The sequence below is a fragment of the Hyperoodon ampullatus genome (assembly GCF_949752795.1).
Source record: "Hyperoodon ampullatus genome assembly, chromosome: 7".
In the NCBI taxonomy this organism is placed as follows: domain Eukaryota; kingdom Metazoa; phylum Chordata; class Mammalia; order Artiodactyla; family Ziphiidae; genus Hyperoodon; species Hyperoodon ampullatus.
In genome coordinates this window covers 8,797,995-8,821,954 of record NC_136920.1, presented here as the reverse complement: position 1 = coordinate 8,821,954, position 23,960 = coordinate 8,797,995, and the positions used below count along the sequence as shown (strand labels likewise).

At 54.9% G+C, this 23,960-nt stretch overlaps 1 protein-coding gene across 3 annotated transcripts in view; it reads right to left on the bottom strand.

Moving 5' to 3' along the window:
• The window catches only part of SPTBN2 (spectrin beta, non-erythrocytic 2), a gene marked incomplete at its 5' end in the record, with an annotated part of 31,153 nt that extends 9,466 nt beyond the window's left edge, over positions 1-21,687 (bottom strand). For 2 of the 3 annotated variants that reach the window (XM_079708957.1, XM_079708958.1), the window contains 19 exons: positions 211-474; positions 2,547-2,693; positions 2,944-3,034; positions 3,378-3,580; positions 4,246-5,002; positions 5,344-5,481; positions 7,400-8,270; positions 8,497-8,650; positions 9,752-10,054; positions 10,395-10,553; positions 11,118-11,235; positions 12,461-12,648; positions 12,771-12,883; positions 14,675-14,790; positions 15,083-15,163; positions 15,321-15,412; positions 16,233-16,406; positions 16,839-16,990; positions 21,531-21,687. In XM_079708957.1, coding sequence (XP_079565083.1) covers positions 211-474; positions 2,547-2,693; positions 2,944-3,034; positions 3,378-3,580; positions 4,246-5,002; positions 5,344-5,481; positions 7,400-8,270; positions 8,497-8,650; positions 9,752-10,054; positions 10,395-10,553; positions 11,118-11,235; positions 12,461-12,648; positions 12,771-12,883; positions 14,675-14,790; positions 15,083-15,163; positions 15,321-15,412; positions 16,233-16,406; positions 16,839-16,990; positions 21,531-21,687 — 4,278 coding nt within the window. Of the gene's footprint in view, positions 1-210; positions 475-2,546; positions 2,694-2,943; positions 3,035-3,377; positions 3,581-4,245; positions 5,003-5,343; positions 5,482-7,399; positions 8,271-8,496; positions 8,651-9,751; positions 10,055-10,394; positions 10,554-11,117; positions 11,236-12,460; positions 12,649-12,770; positions 12,884-14,674; positions 14,791-15,082; positions 15,164-15,320; positions 15,413-16,232; positions 16,407-16,838; positions 16,991-19,029; positions 19,208-21,530 lie in introns of those variants that run through there. The other variant, XM_079708956.1, reaches the window with a different exon arrangement.
• Positions 21,688-23,960: the final 2,273 nt, after the last annotated feature.

The following is a 23,960-nucleotide window of genomic DNA, read 5'->3' as shown; positions in this document are numbered from 1 at the left end:
TAGAGTGTGGTTTCTGTCTCCCGACTTTACTCTGACTGACACACACTCCTAGAGATTCTGACACTGGTGGCCCGTGGAAATCGCCTTGAGAAATACCAGTGAAGATGCTGTCTGCGAGGCCTGAGGATGGCCTCGTGAATCTCAAGAGCGACTGACTCCCCCCTCCTTTCTTCTGCTGTTCACCAGTCCCACCAAAGGCCCGCCGTGTACCTGCTGCTTCTTGAGCAGGATGTTGACGCTGGTGAGGTCCTTGCCGTAGTCGTCGGAGTGCAGCTGGGCCTGCAGGCTCTCCAGCCAGCTCTCCAGGGCAGAGCAGCTCTGGGCAAACAGCTCAGCTCGGTTGGCATCGAAGAGGCTGCGGGCTTTGGCCTGGGTGGTGGTCTCCAGCTCGTCCCAGCGCCTGTGCAGGTCGTCTAGCTTCTCCCACACCAGAGCTTTCAGCTCCGGCTTCTCCAGAGTCAGCTCCCGCCCTTCCTGGGTATGGGACAAGGAAGGGGTCAGTGTCAGAATTAGATACCACTGAACATGAGCCGATAGCAGAACAGGGACCTAAAGGGCAGCAGAGACCTGAAGTGAGGGCTTTCCTACCGAGTTCTTGGGTGTTCTCCAAGCTTTCTAAGCTCCCCTACCCTCACTGCTGAGTAAACCCTCCTCCTTCCTCAAGGTCCCATCAAACCTCGTCTCAGTTAAGAGGCCACTGCGCTCTATCCTTATTTTGAGTTCTCTGGTGCTTGTGGTTTTCAGTGTCATATTGCACGTGCTATTGTGTTATAGGCCATCACTTTGTGTTTCTCAGCTCATTACCTCTCACCTGAACTATGGCAAGTGACTCTCACCTGGTTTCCCCACTCCCAGCCCTTCTGCTTGAGGACTTTGGTTTCTGGGGAGGTGAGGGCAGTGCGACTTGATCTGTAAGCAAGGTGGCCTGGAAGTGCCAGGGAGTTATTGCCCCCAGAAGCAGCCCTCAACCAGCGACAGCCAGGGCATTGGTGGACCAACACTGGGAGTCCTTGCTTTGGTTGGGATAACTCTGATGCATGTTCCACACCGTCGCCCAGGTGTCCCATGAGGACTGAGTGCCAGGTGCCCACTGGGGTAACTGGCATGGCAGTGGACCCTTCACTGACTACCTTCCCTTCTCCGCCTCACTTCCCCACCCGCTACTGCCATTCCTGTGATCACTTCCCGTGGAAGTGGCCTGCACTGGAAGCCTTGCTTCTAGGGGAACACAAACCAAGACACTGCCTTCAGGCCGTTTTACACATGCCGCCAGGATGAAGAGCACCGCTGGGCAACTTTACCAACCGTCGGCACAATCCACTCTGATGCACAGTCCTTACGTGGTGATCAGGGCTTTTCATGACCCGGCCTGGCAGGCTTTTCCCACCTTTCCTTCCGTGGCCGCTTCACGCATTCTGTGCTCCTGCCAGAAGGACTTACGCCCTTGCTCCCGTACAGGCGCCCCACTTCCACACCCCTGGTTTCCGGTTTCTCTACCAAGAAACATCTTTCCCTCAACACCTCTGCCTGTCCAAATTCTACTCGTCCTTCCTGGACTGTCCCGCTGGCCCCTGCTTCTAGGATTCCCACATCTCCTCTCTCCTTAGTGCCCAGGCTTTATCAGGCTCTCTCATTATATTTGTTATATTCTGCTTTGGATTGACTTTAGCTGTTTGTGTAAATGTCTCATATCCTGGCTCCGGTGTCATTCCTCGAGGGTGGAGCCTGCAATGGAATCACCTTTGTTCCCCACTCAGTGCCTCATACAAGGCCTTGCACAGAGTAGCACAAAGTAAATATTTGCTGAACAAATGGAGAAACCGGATCCACACTGGTCTCTTCCTCTTCCCAACCCGTCATGCCCTTGAGGGAAGGAAAGCATCTTTTTATATACCTTGCAGCACCTAGCAGAGTGCTGAGCACACAGGATGTTGTCCAGGAATACTTGCTGAGTAGAAATTAAGTTTTGCCTGCACTCAGCTCTTGAGGAAGAGCTGGGTGGGAGACCAAATACCAGGAAAGGAAGACTCAAAAACGAGGTTGGCAAACTGTGGCCCGAGGGCCAAATCTGGCCCACCACCATGTTTTTATAAATAAAGTTTTATTGGAACCCAGCTACACTCATTCGTTTATGTATTCCCTGTGGCTGCTTTGGCACCACACTGGCAGAGCTGAGTAATAACAGGAGAAACTGTGTGGCCTGCAAAGCCTAAGATATTTTCCGCCTGGCCCTTTATAGAAGTTTGATGACCCCACTGAAGAGTGTCCTCCTGCTCTGGACCAGGAATAGATATCATGCTGACCCAAAGCTGCAGTCTGGCTCCGTACTAACTTGCCTTTTCTCAAAGTTCTGGAGTCACTGTCTCATTGACCTAAGACATTTGCTCCCCAGACCATTTCTTTCCACCTTGGAAGTTTGGCACCAAGGGCTCCACGATCTCTAAGCCAGATCCTGAAGCCAGGACCCTCCCCTGCACTGTGGCTGGGACACTGACGGGAGGAGGCTCCAAAGGCTCCCTTCTTGCTGCTCCCGTCCCATTGCTCACCTTGTCCACCTTGTCCAACCAGTCCTTGTTGGCGGCCAGCTCGGCCATGAACGCCTGGTGCTTCTGCCACTTGGTGTGCAGGTTGCGGGCCTCATCATAGGACACGTCCTGGGCTGTCAGCATCTTCTCATCAATCCAGAGTTTCAGCTGGACCGAGCGTGGAGCAGGGATGGAGAAGGGCAGAGTACATTTCAGAGGGAGGGAAGCGGGAAGCGGGAAGCGGGAAGCGGGGCGAGGGTGAGTCGGGGGAGGTGGTGGATGGGGGGAGAAGCCAGGCAGGGATTCACATGCTCAGGTGACACTGCAGTGGACTGACTCCAGGCTCAGAGAGCGAGGGCATTGTGGGAAAGGGTGGCCAGGGAACGTCAGAGGCGACATGGGGGACTGAGAGCCTCACCTCGTGACAGTCTTGTAAGAAATGCTGCCGCTCTCGGTTGTCCCGAAGACGGCCCAAAAGCTGCTGCACTGCTTCTTGATTCTTCCTGTGTCTGTAATGACAGGCCCCTGTGAAGCCCTTGAACTTGCTACGAAAGGGTTATGACCCTCTAACTAACCTAGAAGCCCTCAGTCCTCCTCCTCTGGGGACAATACCTTCCGGGAGCGCTACAAGTCAACCCAGGAACCCTGAGGTCCAGTGTCCAGCTACCCTAGGAGACTTTGGGGAGGTGGAACTTCCCTGCCCGTGACTTAGTCCCTCTCCGACCACTTGGTTTTTCCTCCTCTGCTTTTTGTCAGCTCTCCACCCCCGTCTGTCGGTCTGAGTGCCATGTTCATCCTGTTTTCACTTGGTCCCCTTTAGGGACCCTCATTTGCCCACTGTCCTCATCATACCTCCTCTCTATGGAGTCTGCCTTCTCTTGGATCTTCTCAGCATGGATGTTGCCCTCAGACACCAGCTGGCGCCCGGCTTCCAGGAGCCCGCGGATCCGCTCACCGTTGGCATCCATGGTGCTCATGAAGTCTTCCAGTTTTTTAATGGCGGCATCAGCAGCCTGGAGTGTCCCCGGCATCTCCGTGTGAGACAAAACATATTCCTGTGTGGGAGGGGAGATACCGAGCTCATTTCTCAACCTCTCAGAAGGAACCTACCAAAGGGCCCATCTGAGACATGGAAGCCAACCAGGTAGGGACAGGCAGACTCTGGCTCTGAAGACGGAGGGATGGTGCCTGATTATGTGGGAGTCTCAGAAAGTTAGAAGGGAGCTGGGCTGGAGCGCCTTTAACACTCCAAATCCTGTTCCATCTTATTTATAGCTGCTGATTACATTTCTGCTATATGACAAGCCAGGTTTTCTATTTCTTCTCTAGTCAGTTTTGGTAAGTTATGCTTACATCTTTTTTTTTTTTTTTTTTGCGGTACGCAGGCCTCTCACTGTCGTGGCCTCTCCCGTTGCGGAGCACAGGCTCCGGACACGCAGGCTCAGCGGCCATGGCTCACGGGCCCAGCTGCTCCGCGGCACGTGGGATCTTCCCGGACCGGGGCATGAACCCGTGTCCCCTGCATCGGCAGGCGGACTCTCAACCACTGCGCCACCAGGGAAGCCCCCGTATTTTTTTTTTAGCATGTTCTCCCTGCCCATCCTGTTCCCTCACCTACTCCATGTGCTGCGTTTACCTCCTCATCCACCACTCCTTCACATTCCTTTGGTCCCTATTTCCCACTTCTTCCTGGTTGGGACTTTGTGCCCTGGACTCTCACCTGGCTGCTGAGCACGCCCTCGGCCTGGCGAGCATCACGCAGGAACCCCTGGAAGCCGTGGGCCTGGGCAAGACGGCCTTGTCGGCTCTCCCACATGCGGCCCAGCTCCTCCCAGCCGGTTCCCAGCGCTTCGAGTCGCTGCCGTAGGAAGAGGCACTGGGGATCGGCCTGGTCCAGGGTCACCTCCTCACCCACGGCCCGAAGCTGGCTGTACTCGCTCCGGGCCCGCTCCACCTCTCCCCGCAGGGCTGCATGTTGGGCCAGGAGGGCCTCTGCCTCAGGCAGGGTGGCCGGCCCTTCTTCAGAGGCCACAGAGGTCTGCGTGCGGCCGAGCCAGGCCTGGAAGTCATCCAAGCTGCGCAGGAAGTCCTGCAGCCGCCGCGCCTCGCCCAGCGACTCCTCTCGTCGCCGCATGGTGGTCCTGAGGTCCTCCCAGCCGGCTTGCACCTCTCCAAGCCGGGCGCTGATGGCAGGGGCTTGGGCGGGGTGCTCAGCAGCCAGGGCATTTGCCTCTCGGGTCAGTTCGCCCACCCGGGCAGCGATGGCCTCCAGGTCCCTCTCGGTGCCGGCCAGCTTACGCTGCAGCGCCAGCACCCCGGCCAGGTCATTGCCCAGGCCCTGGGTGGACTCGATGACCTTGGTCTTTTCTCTCATCCAGGCCTGGGTCTCTGTGCACTCTAAGTGGTAGTTCTGGATGCTCAGGGCTGACGTCAGAGCTGCCTTCTTGCCGTCCGCCAGGGACCGAAACTGCTGCCACCTGAGGGCAGAGGGAGTGTCCGGAGTTGCTCAGCTTTCCCGCCCTGTGCAGGTAGATTGGAAGCTTCTTCCTGCTCTCTCGCCCTTGATATATCCTACCGCCTGCTTCTGCCGTTTAGAGAGCCTGCTCCCCACTCACCTTCCCGTGACTCCTTCTTGTCTGCTCCCTGTCCAGGCACCAGCCTCTTCAGACGACCTTTACCCTCACTTCCATCTCTTTCATCCCCACCCCCCTCCGACATATTTCAGATGGCTTTCCCTCCTCATTTTAGCCGCCCTCCCATGCCCTACAGAACTCTCTTCCAGCTGCTGTCCTGTCTGCTGCATCCTTTCTCACCCCACCTGTGGTTGAGCTGCTTCTGGGTGTTGACAATGCTGTCCTTCCCCGGGGGGTTGGCCTTCAGCAACTGCTCTGCGATGTCATTCACAGCAGTAATTCGCGCTGCAAGGGCGTTCATTTCAGGCTCCAGGGTCTCGAACCTGATGGGGTGGAAGAGCTGGCCATGAGTGGTGGGAAGCAGCGGTGCGCTGGTCCACCTCCCTTAGATGCATGCCCGCGAGAACTCCTCTCTGTCAACATGAGGCTTATTGACAGGAGCCTCTGCACCTCTTCCCTACATGGTTCATAGCATCTGTAGATCAAGGGGGAGCCCCCAACTCCCCCCAGACAAGTAGAAAAACTGTTATCTCTAGAGTGGCTCCAAAACATGGTAAAAATTAAAGGTGAGGACCAGCTGGACAACAAGTCAAACTAATCCCTGGCACAGGGCTTCACCCTTCAGCAGAACCTCCCTTATTCCTCCTGGGACTTACCCCTTAGCTGCCTACCTGGGTCCCACCTTACTAAAATGTGTTAAAAAAAAGAGTTGATAACGAAAAAAATTTAAGGGATAAAGATGTGAAGCATAACTTCTCCTGGAACTTTTCATATTCTCATAGAGCAGAGTCTGCAAATGGGCCACGTAATAAATATTTTAGGTTTTGTGAGCCATTCGGTCTTTATCATGAATATTCAGCTCTGCTGTTTTAGTGCAAAAGCAGACACAGGGATGACATGTAAATGAATGGGCATGGCTATGTTCCAATAAAGCTTTATTTACAAAAACAGGCAGAGGCTGTATTTGGCATAGGGGTTTCTGACTCCTGTCATGGGATATATTGAAAAAAGCATGACTGATTCACTTTGTTATAAAGCAGAAACTAATAAAAAAAAAAAAGAAAAAAAAAGAAAAAAGCAACAAAACACCTTTAATTACATTTTTAAAACCACCAGGAAATTTGACTATAGATTGAGTAGTAGGGACTTCCCTGGTGGTCCAGTGGTAAAGCATCCGCCTTCCAATGCAGGGGATGTGGGTCCCATCCCTGGTCAGGGAACTAAGATCCCACACGCCACAGGGCAGCTAAGCCCGCGTGCCTCAACTATTGAGCCCGTGCGCCACAACTAGAAAGAGAAAACCCGCACGCCAGAACTAGAGAGAAGCCCGCGCGCCACAACGAAAGATCCCGCATGCCGCAACAAAGATCCCGACTACGGCAACTAAGACCCGACGCAGCCAGAAAAGAAAAATAAATAAATAAATAAACAAACAAATAAAAGGAAAAAGAAGATTGAGTAGTAGGTGATAACAAGGAATAGCTAATTTTGTTTTATGTGATAATGGTATTGTGTGTGGTTCTATAAGAAAAACATCATTTCTAAATTATTTTAGGATTTCTTATTCTGTAAATAAAGCTACTTCAAGAGGGGTTAATCAGTGTCTCTGTCTAAAAGGTCTATAACTTCAAAGCCTTAGCTATTCTAAGCCTGCACACACAATTGAAAAATAATGTACTGGGCTTCCCTGGTGGCTCAGTGGTTGGGAGTCCGCCTGCCGATGCAGGGGACACGGGTTCGTGCCCTGGTCCGGGAAGATCCCACATGCCGCGGAGCGGCTGGGCCCGTGAGCCATGGCCACTGAGCCTGCGCGTCCGGAGCCTGTGCTCCGCAATGGGAGAGGCCACAACAGTGAGAGGCCCGCGTACCGCAAAAAAAAAAAAAAAAAAAGTACTCATATTGCAAATTTCTATGTTCCCTGGAGAATACAGAGGTGAAACTTTAATACTGGGGATTTGCTTTTGAAAAGGAAAATTAATCAAACATAGCAAGATATTGATGATTACTGAATTTGGGTGATGGCTATATAGGAGTTTGCTGTATAATGTTTCTATTTCTGAGGATGTTTAACGTTTTTCATTAAAGCAGAAACCAGACTACTAGCAAGACTCAAAGGGGTGTATGTAGCAAGAGCAGGCAGTCTATGGTGGCACCCACCATCCATCCACATGGGGGCCGCCCTATACATTGGCCCCAAACTCGCAAGGCCACTCGGGAGGGTGGGGCGTGCGCGGGGCCCACCTTTGCTGCACGACCTCCAGGTCCTCCAGGCGCTCAGGCAGGGCGAGCCCGTTGAGCCACTGCTCCTTCTCCTCCACCCAGAGCCCGCAGGCCCCCGCCTCGCTGAGCATGGTGTAGCGCGCCAGGGCCGCCTCCAGGGCGCGTGCGCGCTCCCCTGCGCGGGCCCGCAGCTCCCCGTATTGCCTCTCCAGGGTGGGCAGCCGGCCCTGCACCTCGGGCGTGCGGCTCAGCACGGGAGGCAGGGCTGTGGCCTGCTCCCGCAGGGTGTCCAGGGTGGGCCGGTGGCCTCGGATCTCTTCCTCCAGGGCCCGATGCTGCCGGGCCAGGGCCTGCGTGGAGAACTCGTCGTGTCCCAGCTCGGGGCTGGACACCAGGCGCAGCGCGTCCACCAGCCAGGCCTCCATGTCGTTTGCGTCCACCTGGAACTGGTAGAGGCTGGCGGCCTGGGCGAGCCGCTGGGCACGCTCCTCCGCCAGGGCCTCCAGCCTCTCCCACTGGGCCCGGAGCTCGGCGGTGCGGGCGGCGGCCTGGCCTGCCCCGGGGTGGCCCTCGGCCACTAACTGCTGGCCCTGCTCCAGGGTGAGCTTCAGGGGCCCCAGCCGGCCGCTCATCTCGCCTCGCAGGGCTGTGTGCTTGTTGAGCAGGCGGAGGACTCCGGTCAGGTCCCGGCCGGTTTCTGCCGAGGCCAGCAGGTGCTGCTGCTCCCGCACCCACGCCTCGGCCTCGCCCACCTCCCAGAGGAAGCGCCAGAGTCGCCGGGACTCCTCCAGCCGGGCCCGCCGAGCCGCTGCCAACTTGCACAGCGACTCATAGTTCTGCTCCAGGGTGGCCACCCGCTCCAACACCAGCTGGGGGTCGCACGGTTTGTACTCTGAAACAGTCACACCAGAAGGCCAAGAGCTGTGGCCCAGCCCTCTCCTGCCCCCTGTGCACCCCTAGTTACAAATCCCCCCCACCCCACTCTCTTAGCTCTGTCACCCACTGTCCACCCATCATCTTTCCTGTCCCCAGGTTTTTCCAGTCTTGCTGCTTCAGCTCTTAATGTTCTCCTTCCCAGCTCCCCCGCCCTTTTCCAGTTCCTCCCCCCCGGTTTTCACCTTTTCCTGGTTCGCAGAAGCGCAGCGCAGAGGCGCTGACGGACCGCACCCTCTCAGCCTGTACGGCAATGTCGGCTTCCACCAGCTCGTGCAGCTGCAGCAGGTCCTCCACTCCAGCCAGATGCTTGCCCAGGTCCTGGGACTGCAGCCGGCCCTGCGGGGCGCACGCGGCATGTCGATGGCCATCTGAGAGCCGCCCGGTTCCCTCCCAGTCAGGCCTCTTGCCCCGCCACACACGTGCACTAACCTCGCCCCATCTTCCTGGATCAACCACACATCCCGACCTCTTGGGCGGCTCCAGGTGTTGCACCCAGGTGAGCACACACGCTCCCAGCTGTCAGCCCTCGCTCACACACAGTGACCCCTGAGTTCTCTCCTGGCACCCTGGCAAACCCCGCTCCTGGAATCTCCACTCTGACTCATCATCTCAGCACCAGAATTATCGCCACCCTCCTATGGTCGTGGCTCAGTCCCCAGCACCCCAGCAATCGTCAGCACCTCTGCAGACCTATCCACATCCCCGTCTCTCGCCTAGATCACCGCAACAGCCTGTGACTGGTCTCTCTGCTCCCACTCTGGCTGCCCACAGCCATTCTTCAAATAGCAGTCAAAGTGACATTTAAAAAAATGCAAAAACGCAGCATCATGTCTCTCCCCCTTTTCAAAACCTTCGAATCACTTTCAATGCTCCATGTTACTCTGAGTAAAATCCAAACTCCCTGACCAGGCCTGTGAGCCCTAAGCGAGCTGGCTGCTTCCTCCCTTCCCTCGTCCGCTGTCCCCTCCCTGTTCTTACAGCAGCCCACCCCCACCCCCCCGGCCTCCCTTCTCATCCGGAACATGCCACGTGTGAGCAGGCCAAGGGCCTTTCTGTTCCTTCTGCCTGGAAACATTCTCTCCTTAGATCTCCCTGTGCTGGCTCCTTGGGACATTCTGCTCTCAGCTTAAATGACATTTTTCAGAGAGGCCTTCCTGGACCACTCCACCACACGGCCTGTTTCCCTTTCCTCATAGGTTTCACGCCCACGTGCTATGCTGTTTATTGATAGGCCCACGGGTTTGATCATCAGTCTCCTCCCGCTGGAACGTGAGCCCCATGAGGACAGGGAGCTGTTTGCTCTGTTCATCTGAACCGGGGACAGGGCCCTGGACTGGTACGTCCTCTGCAAAGGTTCGGCCGAGTAGATGGGCGAACGTGCCCTTCGTACTCCCACGGTCCCGACCACCTCGACCCCACCTCCGCATCCGCTGGTACCTTCATCTCTTCCATCCAGTCCATGAGGTAGAGCAGGTCCTGGAACACCTTCTGCAGCTCCAGGTTGAGGAGGAGCCGCTCCCGCCGGGCGGCCACCATCTGCCGCAAGAAGTCCCAGAGCCGCGCCACGTTGTGCTGCCGCGCGGCGATGCGCTTGATGTCGTGGTAGTGCTCAGCGGCCAGCTCGGCGGCCACGGCGTCCACCGCCTGCACCCGGCCGCTGTAGGCCACGATGTCCGTCTCGATGGCTTCGTGCTTCCGCACTGCTGCCTCCACGGCGGCCAGCTCCAGCCCGAAGTTGTCCTGGGGCGGGGACAGGGAGGGAGGGCTGGGAGCTCCGGGACGCCGCTCTGCTCACCCCCTGCCCCCCCACCCCACCCCGGAGAACTTCTGCTGCGAGGTGCCAACTCTACAGGGTGGCTCTCAGCGTCCTCTCTATCCCACCCCATCCTGTCCCACCAGCCCTTCTCCTGTTCAAGGCTCCGGCCCCTGGTTCCCTGGCTCTTGGTCTCCAAGTCTGTGTGATGGAGTTCCTGTTTCTTTAGCTCCCCACCTCACAGGGCTCCTTATCCACCACTCTCTCTCACTCTCCCATGTCTCCAGACCTGCCTGGACAGGCCAAGAGTCCCCCGCTGTGTCCTACCTGGGACACAAGGCGCTGGTTCTCGCTAAGCCAGGTCTCCCGCATGGCGGCCTTGCGGTCGAAGCGGGCGGCCAGCTGCTCCAGCTTCTCCTGGCGGATCAGCTCCGTGCGCAGGGCCAGCTCACGCTCATGCTCAGCTTTCTCCAGCCGCTCCCAGGCCTGCGAGGTGGAGACAGGATTACTGCTAAAGGGCCAGGGCTCAGGAAGCAAGGGCGGGGAGGGGTCACCGGGGCTGGGGGTGCAGGGTGGGTCTCAGGGAAGCTCGGTCTAGTGGGTCTGTGGAATGCGGTCAGACGCCTGTGCAGGGAAATATGAGGAACAGGGTGGCGTGAGTGCCGTGGAGCCCCGTGAAAACCACGTCTGCTGGTGGACAAAGACGGGAGGGGGACAGGGAACAGTGGAAATCACTGGATTTGTTTGTGGTGGTGGGGCTGTGGGCGAACCCTATTACTTTTGTTAATCTTACGCTGTCTGTGAAAAAAGTGAAACAAAAGTAGGGCCAGTGAGTCTAGGATATGCTGAACAAGATAAGGGACTGGGGTATAATTTGCATGGAGAGACGGAGGGAGGAGGAGGGGGACGTGCAGGACTCGGGAGAGGATGTGGGAGTCACGCCTGCACCCGGGATGGGTGGGGTTCAAGCCAGGCCGAGGGTTCAAGCAGGGACAGTAGGGGCTGGTGCTGAGGGTGGGTCGTCCCAGGGATGGAAGGGAGGCTGTGGACCTTGTTGATGTCGGAGATGAGCCGGCCCTCGCGGGGCGTGTAGACCTTCTGGTTGTTGGCCCGCAGCTTGCTCTGGATTGTGAAGAGCAGCACTTCCAAGTTCCCTTTCTCAGTGAACCTGAGGCAGGAGGCCGGGTGGGGTCAGAGTCAAAGGCCACGAGGGGCCCGGGGACTCTTTACATTTCAGAATGAAGTTGTTCTGTGTTGCTTTTCATCTTATAAAAGCTTGTGAAAATACTGGCAAACCACGTTTAAAAAGAACCTAATTTTAAAACAACTGAAAACCACACAGACATGACCGCTGTCACCCTTGGGCGTGTACGTACTGCATTTTTGCTTTACACAGATGGGATCGTACCATAACCATGGCTAACATTTGTGGAGGACTCACTCACGGAGAGCCAGGCCCTGTTCTCAGGGCTTTGCATGCATTAACTCCTTCTCAGTGTTACCTACATTCTCTCATTACCCCCATTTTCCAGATGTGAAAACCGAGGCACAGACAGGCTAAATAATGCCCAATGCTCACAAGGGTAGGTGGCAGAGCCAGGATGTGAACTCAGGTACTTTGAGTCTGGACACTTAGCCCTTTGCTCTCTGCCGTCCACAGACAACTGTCTTGTAACTCTTATGTTTCATGAACGGCTTTTCAGGTGAATAAATGCATTTCTCCAATATTATTTTCAGTGGCTGTACCATGACTTAATTTTCTTTTACAAAGGTCATGTTCGTGAACATCCTTGAAGCTACATCTTTGTTCAATGCCCAGCAGAGGACTTTCTAGGTCAAAGGGCACACCTCAAATCATTCCCTGGAATGCACAGGAACAGATGTTTTGTGGCTTAATATTAGCTTTGGAGCTTAAACACATTAACTCCGAAAGAGCTCAAAAACAAAAAACACAGAAGTTTTAGCATGTACCGTATAGAATCACCTAGTAGTAATGCCATACTTCAACAGTCAGTTGCCTAAATACATAAATGATAAGAACCTGTGCAACGCACGTATTGCCAGCGGCAACCTGCCTGTCGGGTCCAATCCCGTCCTTAAGCTGGGATTGGGTTGCCGAGACACCCCGACCAACCTCATCTGAGTAGACTGCACCAGCTCTACATACCATGGCGATCATTTCCGCAGCGTGATTTCTTGTAATGGGTGACCATTAAAATTTTTTACTTTGGAAACTGCTACTGGGGCTCTGAGCTGGGGGAAATGAGCCTCCACTGCATTTATGTGCTGCCACCATCTCCCTCCCAAAAGGCTCCCCTCATTTAGGCTTCCTGCTGTGTGAGCACAGCTTGGGGCAGGCAGGCCGTGGCAGGGTGTGGCTCAGGGACACCTACTTGGGTGGCTTCTCCACAGTGCGGTAGGAATTGAAGGACTGGAGCTGGTTCTGGACACCACTCAGGGAGTTGGCCAGCTGCCGGTCATTGAGGGTCACGATCGTTTGCTCAATCCACTGCAGCAGCTCTGAGGCCAGGGACTCATACTTCTCCACCAGGCGCTCGGCCTCCATGGCGTGGTCCAGCACCTGTGAAACCGTGCTGTGGGTTCCCTGGCCCAGTCCTCCCCTGCTCCTGCTTTACAGGGGTAGGACCCCTAGGCCAGGCCTCCTCTGGTCTTCATGCCTACCACCCCCATGCTGGAGAGTACCTTGCCAATTCTTTTGCCTTCCACGGCCAGGGCCTTCATCTTGGAGAAATAGTGGTAGTAAGTAGCCACGTAGGTAATAATTGATTTCTCATCTGGTTGGTCCACATTCACATCTGAGAAAAAGGACCACTCAGATCAGGCCGAGATTAGAAACCTGCCTCCCAGAGGTATGCCCGCAACTCGAATCACTTACTCCAATCCTAGGGGCCTCCTTGCCCTCCCAGGCTGATATCTTTCCAGCTCCCTTCAGAGTAAAATAACAAATAAACTATTTGGACTAAAAGGGCATGAAAAGCTAACCTTTCTATTCCCCCTCTTCCTAGAAACAAGCAGAGTTTAAAATCCAGAAGCCCAAAGAGGCTTCTACCCAGTGTAAAATTAGTTGTTTGGAGGAAGAGAGACAAGAAAAGAAATAGCATTCCCATTGGGGGATGGATCGTGGACTTATGGGCTGGAAAGATGCCCAAGAAGTCATCCAGTTCAGGGGCAGCAAGACAGAAGGTATGAGCGAGGCCTCCTGAACCCAGGATATTCAGAGGGCTGGGCCCAGGGAGCCCTGGAAGCAGGGACAGAGGCCAGTTCTCAGGGCCATCTCGGGGCACAGTCATGGCTATTTCTTACCTCAGTCCCAAAGTTCAGCTGTGGGCCCAGGAGGTGAGTGTCCTTCAAGCCAAATTAACTCCTACCACGAGGACACCAAGGCTGACTATGACTTGAAATCTCTTAATTGGTTCTCTTAATTGGGCCAGCTTGTATCCTACCTACAGGGAAGACTATTAGACCAGAAGCCCTCCTGACCACCTCTGACCTCCCACAGGCAGGCGGGAGCCACGGAAATCATCTCAGCAAGTTATGGGATACGAGGCTTTACTTAAATATTCTTTATCATAGCTGTGCTTCTCAAATGCTCTCCAAGGAACCTTGTACTTGGCCTGCTTCGATCACTAGTTAGCTGATGTTTGTCACTCTGGACTAAGAAGGCACGGGAAAAGGGACTACAGGTGGGATGGAAGACAGGGAGAAAGTAACCAAGTCCGAAACCTGCCCAAGGAGCTTCAGAAGGAGCATTTTCAGCAAGGAAGTCACTCGGCCCTTCCATCCTTCTCTTTTCTGGCTGCACCAAGACTGCTCTCTGCTCTCCCAGAGAGGTGACTGAGGAAACAGGCTCTGGAGCCAGGCTGCCTGAATTTCAGCTCCACCAGCCATATGACCTTGGAGAAGTCACTCAACCTTTATAGGCCCCTGTCTTCTCTTCCATAAATGGAGCATGATATTGATTTCAAAGGGGGTGTTGTGAGGATTAAATTAATTAGAGCACGTCAAGTGTAGTGCCAGGTACAAAACAAGAGCTCAGTGGCCATTCCCAGTCTCATCAGCATTAGATCAGAACCACAGGGGCCAATGAGTAGGGTCAGCTGACCATAAGGCCAGCACTTTGTGAGACCTCAAGGTCACGGAGCTTAATTTAGAACCCTAGAGTTTTGGAATTAGAAGGGACCTTAGGGACCATGGAGAACAATCTTCTCATTTGAGAGATGAGGAAACTGAGCCACAGAGAGGCCAAGCGACTGGCCCCATGTCACAGAGCTGCTCCGTGGAGGGGCTGGGATAGAACCATACCCCAGGGCTCTTCCTGCCACGGGGCTGCCTTTCTTCCTATATTGAGATATACTTTTCACACCATAAAATTCACCCTTTTAAAGTATACTATTCCACGGTTTTTAGTACATTCACAAGATTGTGCAACCGTCACCATGATCTAAATCCGGAACATTTCCGTCACTTCCCAAAGAAACCCCGTAGCCATCTGAACGATCTGCAGTTCCTTCCCGTTCTCGCCGCCCTCAGCCCCCGGCACCCACTCATCTACCTTCTGTCTCTAACCCACAGCCTCTCTGCCCCACCTTCAGGATCCAGCAGCTTTGTAAGTCCCAGCTCCTTCTCAGCCAGATTGAAAGCATTCTGCAGATTGTAATGTGCATTACACTTCTTCAGGGACTCAAAATCCAGCAGGTCTGGCCTGGGTGGGGAGGGAATATAGAAGGTATCAAGGGCACGTGAGATTCTGAAGAGGAAAAGTAAACCACCCTTATCTTTCTCCCTAAGTCCCCAACCCTCCGCGCCCCAGGGCTCCCATCGCAAGCCCTCCGTGCAGTAGGCACCCCGACATCCTGGCTCTTCTCCGAATGTTCCTTTCTCGTAACTGCCGTGTAGCTCATCTCATCTCACTGTTTTGTCTATGTGTGCCTGGGCCCATGGGTCATCAACCCATCCAGTAACTCGGACAAGCTCTCGAACCCCCGTCTTCTCACCGGTGTTTATGTACAATGGCGTTGAAGGCCAGCCCATCTCTCCAGCTGGTAGTGAAGTTGTGTACGTTGACATTGGGGTACCTGTAAACAGAGGCCAGGATAGACAGTGACGAGGGCCACCCCAGTCTGTGCCTCGAGGACGGACCCCCAGCTTGTGGTCCCTGGCCCCCATCCTTCCTTTACTGCACAGCCTCGGTGCATCCAACCCTCCAAGGCCATGCTGCCTGGGCAGCCTCACCCCGCGGTCTTCATCTGGCACCACAGCAGCAGGGCATCCTTGGCTGACTTCTTCTCCTTATTGTCTTCTGTTTCCACACTTATGTCTTGGATCTACGAAGGAAGGAAGGAAGGAAGGACAGAAGGAAGGAAGGGAGGACGGCAGGCCCTCACTCCCTGAACAGGGGCTCCTGGAATTATCAGAGATGCTCAGAGATACACGGCAGGAAACTGCTCCTTAGATTCCTGGATTAGGGGTCCAAGGACAGAGCCTGGGGACCTTTCCTCCTGGGTCAGTGACCACAAAACATCAGGTCAAAGGGATTTGAGGCAGCAGAATGGGGTGGAACTCAGAAGAGTGGAAGTGCCTCGAAGCGAAGCATGCGGTTCCTGCAGGTGGGGGAACTGCAGGTGGCGGAGTGAACATTTCCTGACAGCTGGGTTTCAAAGGTGAAGCTGACAGAGCTCTGCTTAGGGCTGGAAGGAGCAGGGGAGGTTACGCCCGGGGAGGAGGCAGGGGAATCAGGAGAGCTGTGATGGCATTAGGACACTGGACTGGCTTTGCTCAGAGCATAAGGAGTAGGGTGGCTGTTCTCTTTTGAGGGAGGTGAGCAGAGTTTGAGGCAGCGGAGTGGGCTGGCGACCAGACCCCAAATGTAGCTCTAAAACTCTCCGTGGTGAAGGACCAGTCTGTAAAATGTCCAGTCCCTTGTGCAGCGACATGTGGTCCTATAGCCCGTGACCAGTACACAGACCAGGCCACAGGGAATTGGCCACAGAAATTTGACAACACCCACGCTGGCCTCCACCTTGTTTAATGAGGAGCGTCCCCTGATTTGGCGTATGAGGTTCTAGGCCCTCCGTGTGTGCAGTGACCTTTGGGGCTGCAGCACTGGTGTGCAGGGCACCCACCGAGTAACACCGTGCGGGGTACCTGGAATCGAAGGATGATGGTCCACACCAGCCCGAGGGTCAGGCGGTGGTTCCCGTCCACAATGTCATGCGAGCCCACATTTTCCAGGTGCACTTTTTGCTCCTTCAGGAACTGCAGCGCCTTGTCCACGTTCTCCAGGCAGTGGATCCGCATGCGGCCCTTTGTGGGCTTTGGCTGTCAAGGGACCGGGGACACAAAGCCATGGGATCGTGGGCCTCCTCCTCCTTCCCTCCTAGCTTTCCCGGGGCCCTGCTTCCTACACCTTCCCCATGACCTCCCTCAGGAACACAGGGACCGCCCCAGGGAGCTAAAGCTGAGCTGCAGATGAGGCTTGGGGCAGATTAAGATTCCCAAGGGAATTAACGACACCCAGAGTGGGCGGGAAAAAAATGTTTTCAATGGGGCCACTGTTCCTGTCTCCACGAAGCAATGTTCCTGGTTTAATTCACGCAGCAAAGCCTCTCAAAATGAAACCATCCTCTGAGCAGAGGGCGGCCACTGCTTTCTGCTCTGTGGTATCACTCTTCTCGTTCAGGGCCACTCCCATAGCTTGTCCCCTTGACCACTGTCTCTCAGGCCACCTCCTCCCTGGTGACCACAGCTCACCAGTGTCTCCCCCGAGAGCACCTCGAGGAGCCTCAGGAGGTTACGTCCATCCCGGAGGTCGCTGTACAGGTCTCCCACCCGGCATGTCACCCGGGCCAGGTGAGAGTTGACCCACTTGGTGAAGGTTTTCTTCTGCACAGCTTCTCGCTCATCTGTGGCAGCAACATGGGGTCATTTCTGCCCTTCAAGTACCGTGCACCTGCTTCTAAACACCAGTTGGTGGGGTTGGGGAAGTGAGGTCTGGGGAGGAGGAAGGGCAGGAAGATGGCCAGGAGGAAAACCCATAGCTTAAAAAGCCAGGAAATACAGAAACTGGAATGTGTTCATAAGCAAGGTGAAGAACAAAAATAAGAGACGGAAAACAGGCTTTGAGGAGAAAGGATGAAAGAAATTAGAAGCAGGGGACATGCAGGGAAGGTCTGGGATCAGGGCTCTGTCAAGTAACAGTGGTGAAATGCTGTTGCTTCACCCATCAGGGCCTCACTTTCCTCATCTGTAAAATGGGCACATTACTTTCTCTTTCAGCAAGTCATTGTGTTGACTGAGACAACGTGTGTAAGATGAGGCACGAAGTGGCTCCTTGATGAGTTACTGTTTACAGGCATGATCTAACCCGAAGGAAAGAGTAAGAGTTGCTCAGGCCGGTCCAGCAGGAGGTATGGCTGTTCCCTTTTGGTGGTGGACAAAGGAGAGGGTGTGGACTTAAATTACAGCGGCCGCTGTTCCAAGTGGTCATTAGAAGGATGTGACATTATAGAGGCTGCAGGCCTCCTGAGTCAGCTTGCTCTCCTGGGATAACTTAAAGAAAAGACAGGCTCCTCTACTTCTGGGTTCATTCAATTGGTTGCAAGGGGATCCTGTCCCAGGACACCAATATTCCAATGCCAAGAGGGAAAACATCATCGTGAAAGTAGGAAACAGGGAAAACAGTGAGCCCAAGTAACACGGGGTGGGGACAGGAAGAAGCCAGGCAGAGTTTAGCGCCAATCTCAAAAAAAGTGAGGAGGTGCCTGCTGCCTGGTCCACAGGGGGAGCTGCTGATGAGGGGATGCTGTTACATTTCACAGAAAAATAAGAATTAAAAATATTATAAATGACAATGTGAGGGAAGAGGCCATTGGAAGCTGCTCCGCCACTAGGATTTCCACCAGTTCTCCCCAGAGGAGCCCAGTGCAAGGACCCAGTCCAAATGGCCAGGGCCTGAAGAGTCACTTGTCCTTCCGTCTCAGCACCAGCATCTCAGAAACCGAAAAGACTCACCCCTTAATCTCACATTCCTATGCACCTCACCCATAAAACACAGCGACACACCCATGTCTATTTCTGTCTTTCTTACCTCCAACCCCGTACCTGGGACAACCTTGGGGTCCTAACAAATGCTCAGATATCCTGATGCTCTGTGGGCCTTCTCTCAGGGTCCACAGGCCCTGCCCGAGCCGGGGACTGCCCGGAACATCAGCCATTAATGGATCCATGGAGTCTGCCCTGATGCCAGGCACACGGGGGTGAGGCCATTTTGGCGCACAGGTAGCGTGAACGGGGAAGATGTAGAAACAGGGGCAGCTAGGAGAAAAATGTGCAAAGCCAAGCGCCAGGGACAAAGTGTAACTTTACAAGTGTCCACGGACACACAAGACAGAGTGGCTCCCAGAGATACACTGGAGTATGGCCGCCAGGGTGAACACAGCCTGCTCAGACATATACCTGAGCCTGTCTGCACCAGCTCCCTTTGACACACTCCCTGGTTTCCACACACACTGAAGACACCCACTCAGAAACCCAGGGCAGCACAAACACGCCCTAGGTCCCTCGCCTACTGCCTCACTCTCCCTGTCTCCTTCCCTGACCACCCCAGCGGGCGTTTCCTCCCAAAGGCAGGAAAGACTCAGCGAACCACGCTGGCTCCTCGCCTTCGAAGACACACGCCCAGCGGGGCCCCGCCGCCGCCGTCACACCCGCTCTCGCTCTCACCGCCCCTCCAGCGGGTCCAAGCCTTTTTCGATTCTGTCAGCATCCCCGTGTTTTCCGGCCACTTGTAATGATCCCCCCGGCACTTTGTCTCCCAACACAAACGTCTGAGTCACAGAAGATGCTCCCCCCCGACCCCGGGTTCCTGGCTCCGGCTCCTCTCCCACGCCCCCCGGGCCCCTCGCTCCGCGCGGCTCCCCTCCGCTCGCCCCCCGGAGCCCACCTTGAAGCTGCTTGAAGCGTCCCTCCAGCACGCTGGCGTACTGAGCCGGGCTGATGAAGGCAGCCGGCGAGAGCGGGAGGCCCCTGGGGTTCTGAGACTCTTCCAAAGCCTCGTAGTAAAACTCGTCGGCCCCGTTCAGGCCGTGCCCGTGCGCCCTGCTCACTCCGTGCCCGTTCATGATGCTGCTTGGGCCCAGAGTCCATGCTCTGCCCGCGCCGGGGCGGGGCGCCGAGGGTCGGCTCCCCTTCGAGCCTGGGATCCCGCGAGCCTGGGGTCCCCGGGTGGCAGGGGGTGTGCCTCAAGGACGGCGGAAGTTTCGAGAAGTGGGAAAAAGGAGTCACGGGATGTCTGAGCCCCGTGCTCCGGGACCCGTCGTCAGAACACCTGGCTGCGGCGAGAGGAGACGGAGGCAGCTCCAGACAAACAGGTCGGACAGTGACGGGGGAGGGGTGGGAGGCGGAGCTTTCCGGCTGGGGCAGGGCCAGGCCCCGCGGGCCGCAGGAGGGAACTGCCAGCGCCTTAGAGACCTGCCCGTCTGGCCCCGAGTACACAAGACCCGAGGGAGAGGCCCCCGAAGCAAAGTCTTGCTTTCCCAAGGTTTGCAGGTGTGATGAGGATGCCCCCTCTCTGTGACTCTGGGAGTCCCCCTTCAGGATGTAGGCTTTGATCCCCAGCTCAGGGAGCAGAGAAAGAGAAATCCTTGAAGGGGCAAAGCCAGCTCAGTAGTACTAGCCAGGCACTGTGCTAGGTGTTTGCTTACATTCCTTTATTTGTGAGATAGGTGTTGTTATCTTCCTCACTTGTTTGTCATCCTCACCTCCAGTACCAGCTCCTTCCCTGCCATGGGGCCCATCAGGCCCTCCTCGGCCAGGCCATCCCAGGCCCCCAGTACACCCACTGCCGGGCACATCTACCCGATTGCTTCCTACCTTTCTATGGGCTTCAGCTCTTGTCACTTACAAGCTACTCTTGCCCTTCTCCCATCTTCCTTCATTCAGTATTTATTTGGCAGCTACCAGTGCGAGGCGCAGTGCTAGGCAAAGCCCATACAGCGACACCTCCTCAGGAGAGCCCCGTTTAGTAGTGGAGATAAACACCTATTGACAGCATGAGGTGGCATATGTCGCATGCACAAACATTGCAACAGTCCTGGGTATCACGTGTTGTGTGCACACAGACATCGTGACCATTCTAGAGGCTACTCTTATCCAAAATCAGGGTACCAGGAAACTTTCCCCCAAAGAGGTGAGATTCTCCATAACCCATGTCTTCTGCTTTCTCTCATCTATAGAAACAGCAATATGAGTATTTCACAAGCCAGCGTGTAGACCTAACCAGAAGGACAGGGAGGCCCAGCAGAAAATGATAAGGGATCCCCAGAAGCAATGGCTACCACATGGGGACCCTCAGAATGGTGTTGGGCTGGCTGAAAAGAATTACCTGGAGAGCTTTAAAATTCCAATTCCTGGACCTTAGGTCCAAAGATTCTAATTTGATGTGTCCAGAAAGGGGTTTGAGAACCTATATTTGTGAAAACATCCGTGGGTGATCCTATAAAAAGTGCGGCCAAGTTTGGGAACCACCCCCCTCAGTGTCTCCCTTCTTATAGGAGGCCACCCCACCCATGCTGGGAGCACCACCTCTCAGCAAGGAGTAGCTGTGACCTCTCCCACTGCACTGGGCTGGGAGGCCAGCAGGTCAGTGGAAAAGACAAGGGTGGCATGGAGGAGGGAAACCAAAAGGGTGGGTGGCCTTGGGGTGTGTGGGTGACTCAGCCCCACGACAGCCACAGCTGGTGGTGTCAGGTGGCAGTCGCACTCTTGTTGCCATGACAACTCCTCCCCAGAACGCAGGGAGGCCCGTCGAACGGGTTTGCTTGTGCTCGCAGGGGCTGAAGGAGAGAACCGAGGCCATAGGGGAGAGCAGGGGCTGAGGCAGACGGGGAGAACGGGCAGCTGCGGAAACCAGAGGCAGGCAGAGGGAACCTGCTTCAGGGAACCAGTAGATGTAATAGAGGGAGGAACAGGCGGCAGGTGGAAGGAACAGGTGGGGAGGGAGAGAAGAGGCTACTGGACTAGGAGGGAGAACAGGTGTGAGAGATGACCGAGGAAATCAAGGAAGAGACAAGGGGATGAAAGGTAAGGGAGAGGTGGGTGGAAACAGAATAGCAAGACTAAGAGCACAAAAGAATTAAGGAACATGACTCGGGGATAGAGGCCAGGAAGTCAGCTGAGCGCAGAGGGGAACACAGCTGAGTCCCAGGGTCAGCAAGGCTTCTCCCTGCTTGTGGGGAAGGAAGCTGGGCGTGTTATGGATTGTGCGCAGTTTGTTCTTGAGGCTGGAGTTGGGGACCAGGGGCTTGGTAGGGTGATCTGGATTTCCCGCTCTAGTGCAGCAGCTTAGAAAGAGAGTCGGTCTTCCCATGAAGTTGAAGGACTCTTCATGACAAGCTTCCCATCCCAGCATTCTCAGCATCTCCCCCGGCCCTCCCCTGACCTCACCTGCCAGGGCCTTAATTCGAGACCTCTCAAAGAGGCGGGCCGAGCTGCTGTCATTGTCCCAGTCTGAGTCGGGCAGGTCCCAGCGGTTGTTGATGTCACTGTACTGGCCCTGGATCTCCAAGCTGTCAAAGTCTGTGGGTGACAGGGTGCTGCTCATGGTGGTAGATGGCCTCCTGCTCCTGCAAGGGGGAATGTGGCTGGTGAGGCACATCTCAAAGCCACTGAGTCCAACACTCACCATGTCCTCCTCTCTTCCTGCCCTAGATCTGCTCTGCTCTCCTGATGGCCAAAGTTGTGGTCCTTGTTTTCACCAACGGAAATCATCCCCCAGTGGGAGAGAGGAAGCCATGGTGGAGAAGCAGAGAGACAGGAACACAACAGACACACGTGGAGTGAGGCTGGAAGGCAGCAGTGTCTCAGAGCGACATAGTGGAGATGAAGGTCTCCAGAGCCTCAGGCCAGAGAGGGACAGTGGGCAGGGGACCGAAGGTGGCGGTGGCCCTCAGCGTGGCTCAGGACAGCAGTGTGTACACCAGGGCAATGCAGGAAGCAGGCCTGGGACCCCTTGGGCAATAGTGAGTATAAACCGGAGTTCTTTCATTCCTGGTTCCACAAACTGTTCTGAGTGCCCCCCGCCACCCCCCCCCGAGATGGCCTCCTATACCCTGTAAGCCAGGGATCCCCATCCCCCCGGGCCGTGGACCGGTATGGGTCCACAGCCCGATAGGAACCATGCTGCAGAGCAGGAGGTGAATGGCGGGTGAGTGAGCGAAGTATCATCTGCAGCTCCCCATCACTCCTCATCGCTGGCATTACCACCATCCCCCCACCCCCACGAAACCAAAAGGTCGGGGACTGCTGCTATAAGCGATTTGAGATGAAAAGACCCACACCCTGCTCTCAGGCCAAGATGCATGTATGATACACCAGGAAGACTGATGCACTGCTAGTAAGTATGGATACAGAGCCCAGGAGTTCAAAGGAGGACACAGTATGGTTATCTCCCCTTTTTTTCCTTTTACTTGTGACAGAGAATACTTAATAGGTGCTCAGTGAACGTCAGCTGTGATATGTGTCCTGGCCATTTACATGCATCACCTCATCACAACCCTCTGTGGGGCAAGGGTCCATTATCATCCCCATTTCATAGATGACGAAGTTGCTCCATGAAAGTTAAATCACGGTTCAGGGTCACTGGGAGGCAGCTGGAAGGCACAGAGCTGTTTTTTGTTTGTTTGTTTGTTTGTTTTTTGTGGTACGCAGGCCTCTCACTGTCGTGGCCTCTCCCGTTGCGGAGCACAGGCTCCGGACGCACAGGCTCAGCGGCCATGGCTCACGGGCCCAGCCACTCCGCGGCATGTGGGATCTTCCCGGACCGGGGCATGAGCCCGTGTCCCCTGCATCGGCAGGCGGACTCTCAACCACTGCGCCACCAGGGAAGCCCTAGAGCTGGGTTTTGAAGTGAGATTCTTTTTGACTCTGGAGGACAAGCTCTTAATCATAACATTTACATGTTCTTGAACTTCCTGGAGCCCTTCAGAGCTCCCTTCTAGGGCCCAGGCTGGGGAAACTGGGACCATGTATGCTCACCAGCACAACTCACGACTCTATCTTACACAGACAAACCCTGTCCTTCTCCAAACTAACAAATGAGTTTCAGATTAGCTTCTAGGGATTTTTTTTTTTTAAACCTCTACTATCCAAAGTTCTCGAGTAATTCAGCAGCCATTCAAGAGAATGGAGGGGGCTGACTCTGTAAATGAACCCCAAATTCTGCATTTCTCATTGTCCTAGTGCCTCTCAAATACAGAGACATTTTCATCCTTAGCACCACTTGCTAGGGGTGGGGCTATGGCCTTGGCAGTCTCTGGCTCTAGAAAGAAGGTATGGTACCTCTTGTGTGGTGCGGGGGAAGGAAGAAAGAATGGGTGGTGAGTTGTGGGTGGTTAGCAAGATGTGTTCCCATGGGTGCACAGGGCAGAACTTGGCTTCTGTCATTAAGTGGTTTCATCAAGCGGAACCTGCCCCACGTGAAGGCCAGGACTGTCTACCCCTCCCATTTCTCCCAAAAAGAAAACACACACAAACATTTCCCTGGGAGTTAAGGTCTCAGGTTCCTAGATTTGGGCTTTTCATTCCTTGTAATAGGAAAGAGAGCTTCATCTTTACTAGGCCGAGGACTCCTTTCTCATTTAAAATCCATCATTTTCCCTAATCCCCAGCAGATTCTTTGAATTTGCTCTGTAAATATTTATATAAAAATAAATTCGAGGGCAGAGTCAAGTCATCCTGAGCAAAGAGTGCTATAGGCAAGGTGTGACCTGAACTAGAGTCCCCGAATACTCTCAGCCACTGGACAGGAAAGCAGCCTAAGCCCTGGGACCAATTCGAATTCCATTTCTCTGGGCCCCTCAGATTAGGGCCTCTTCC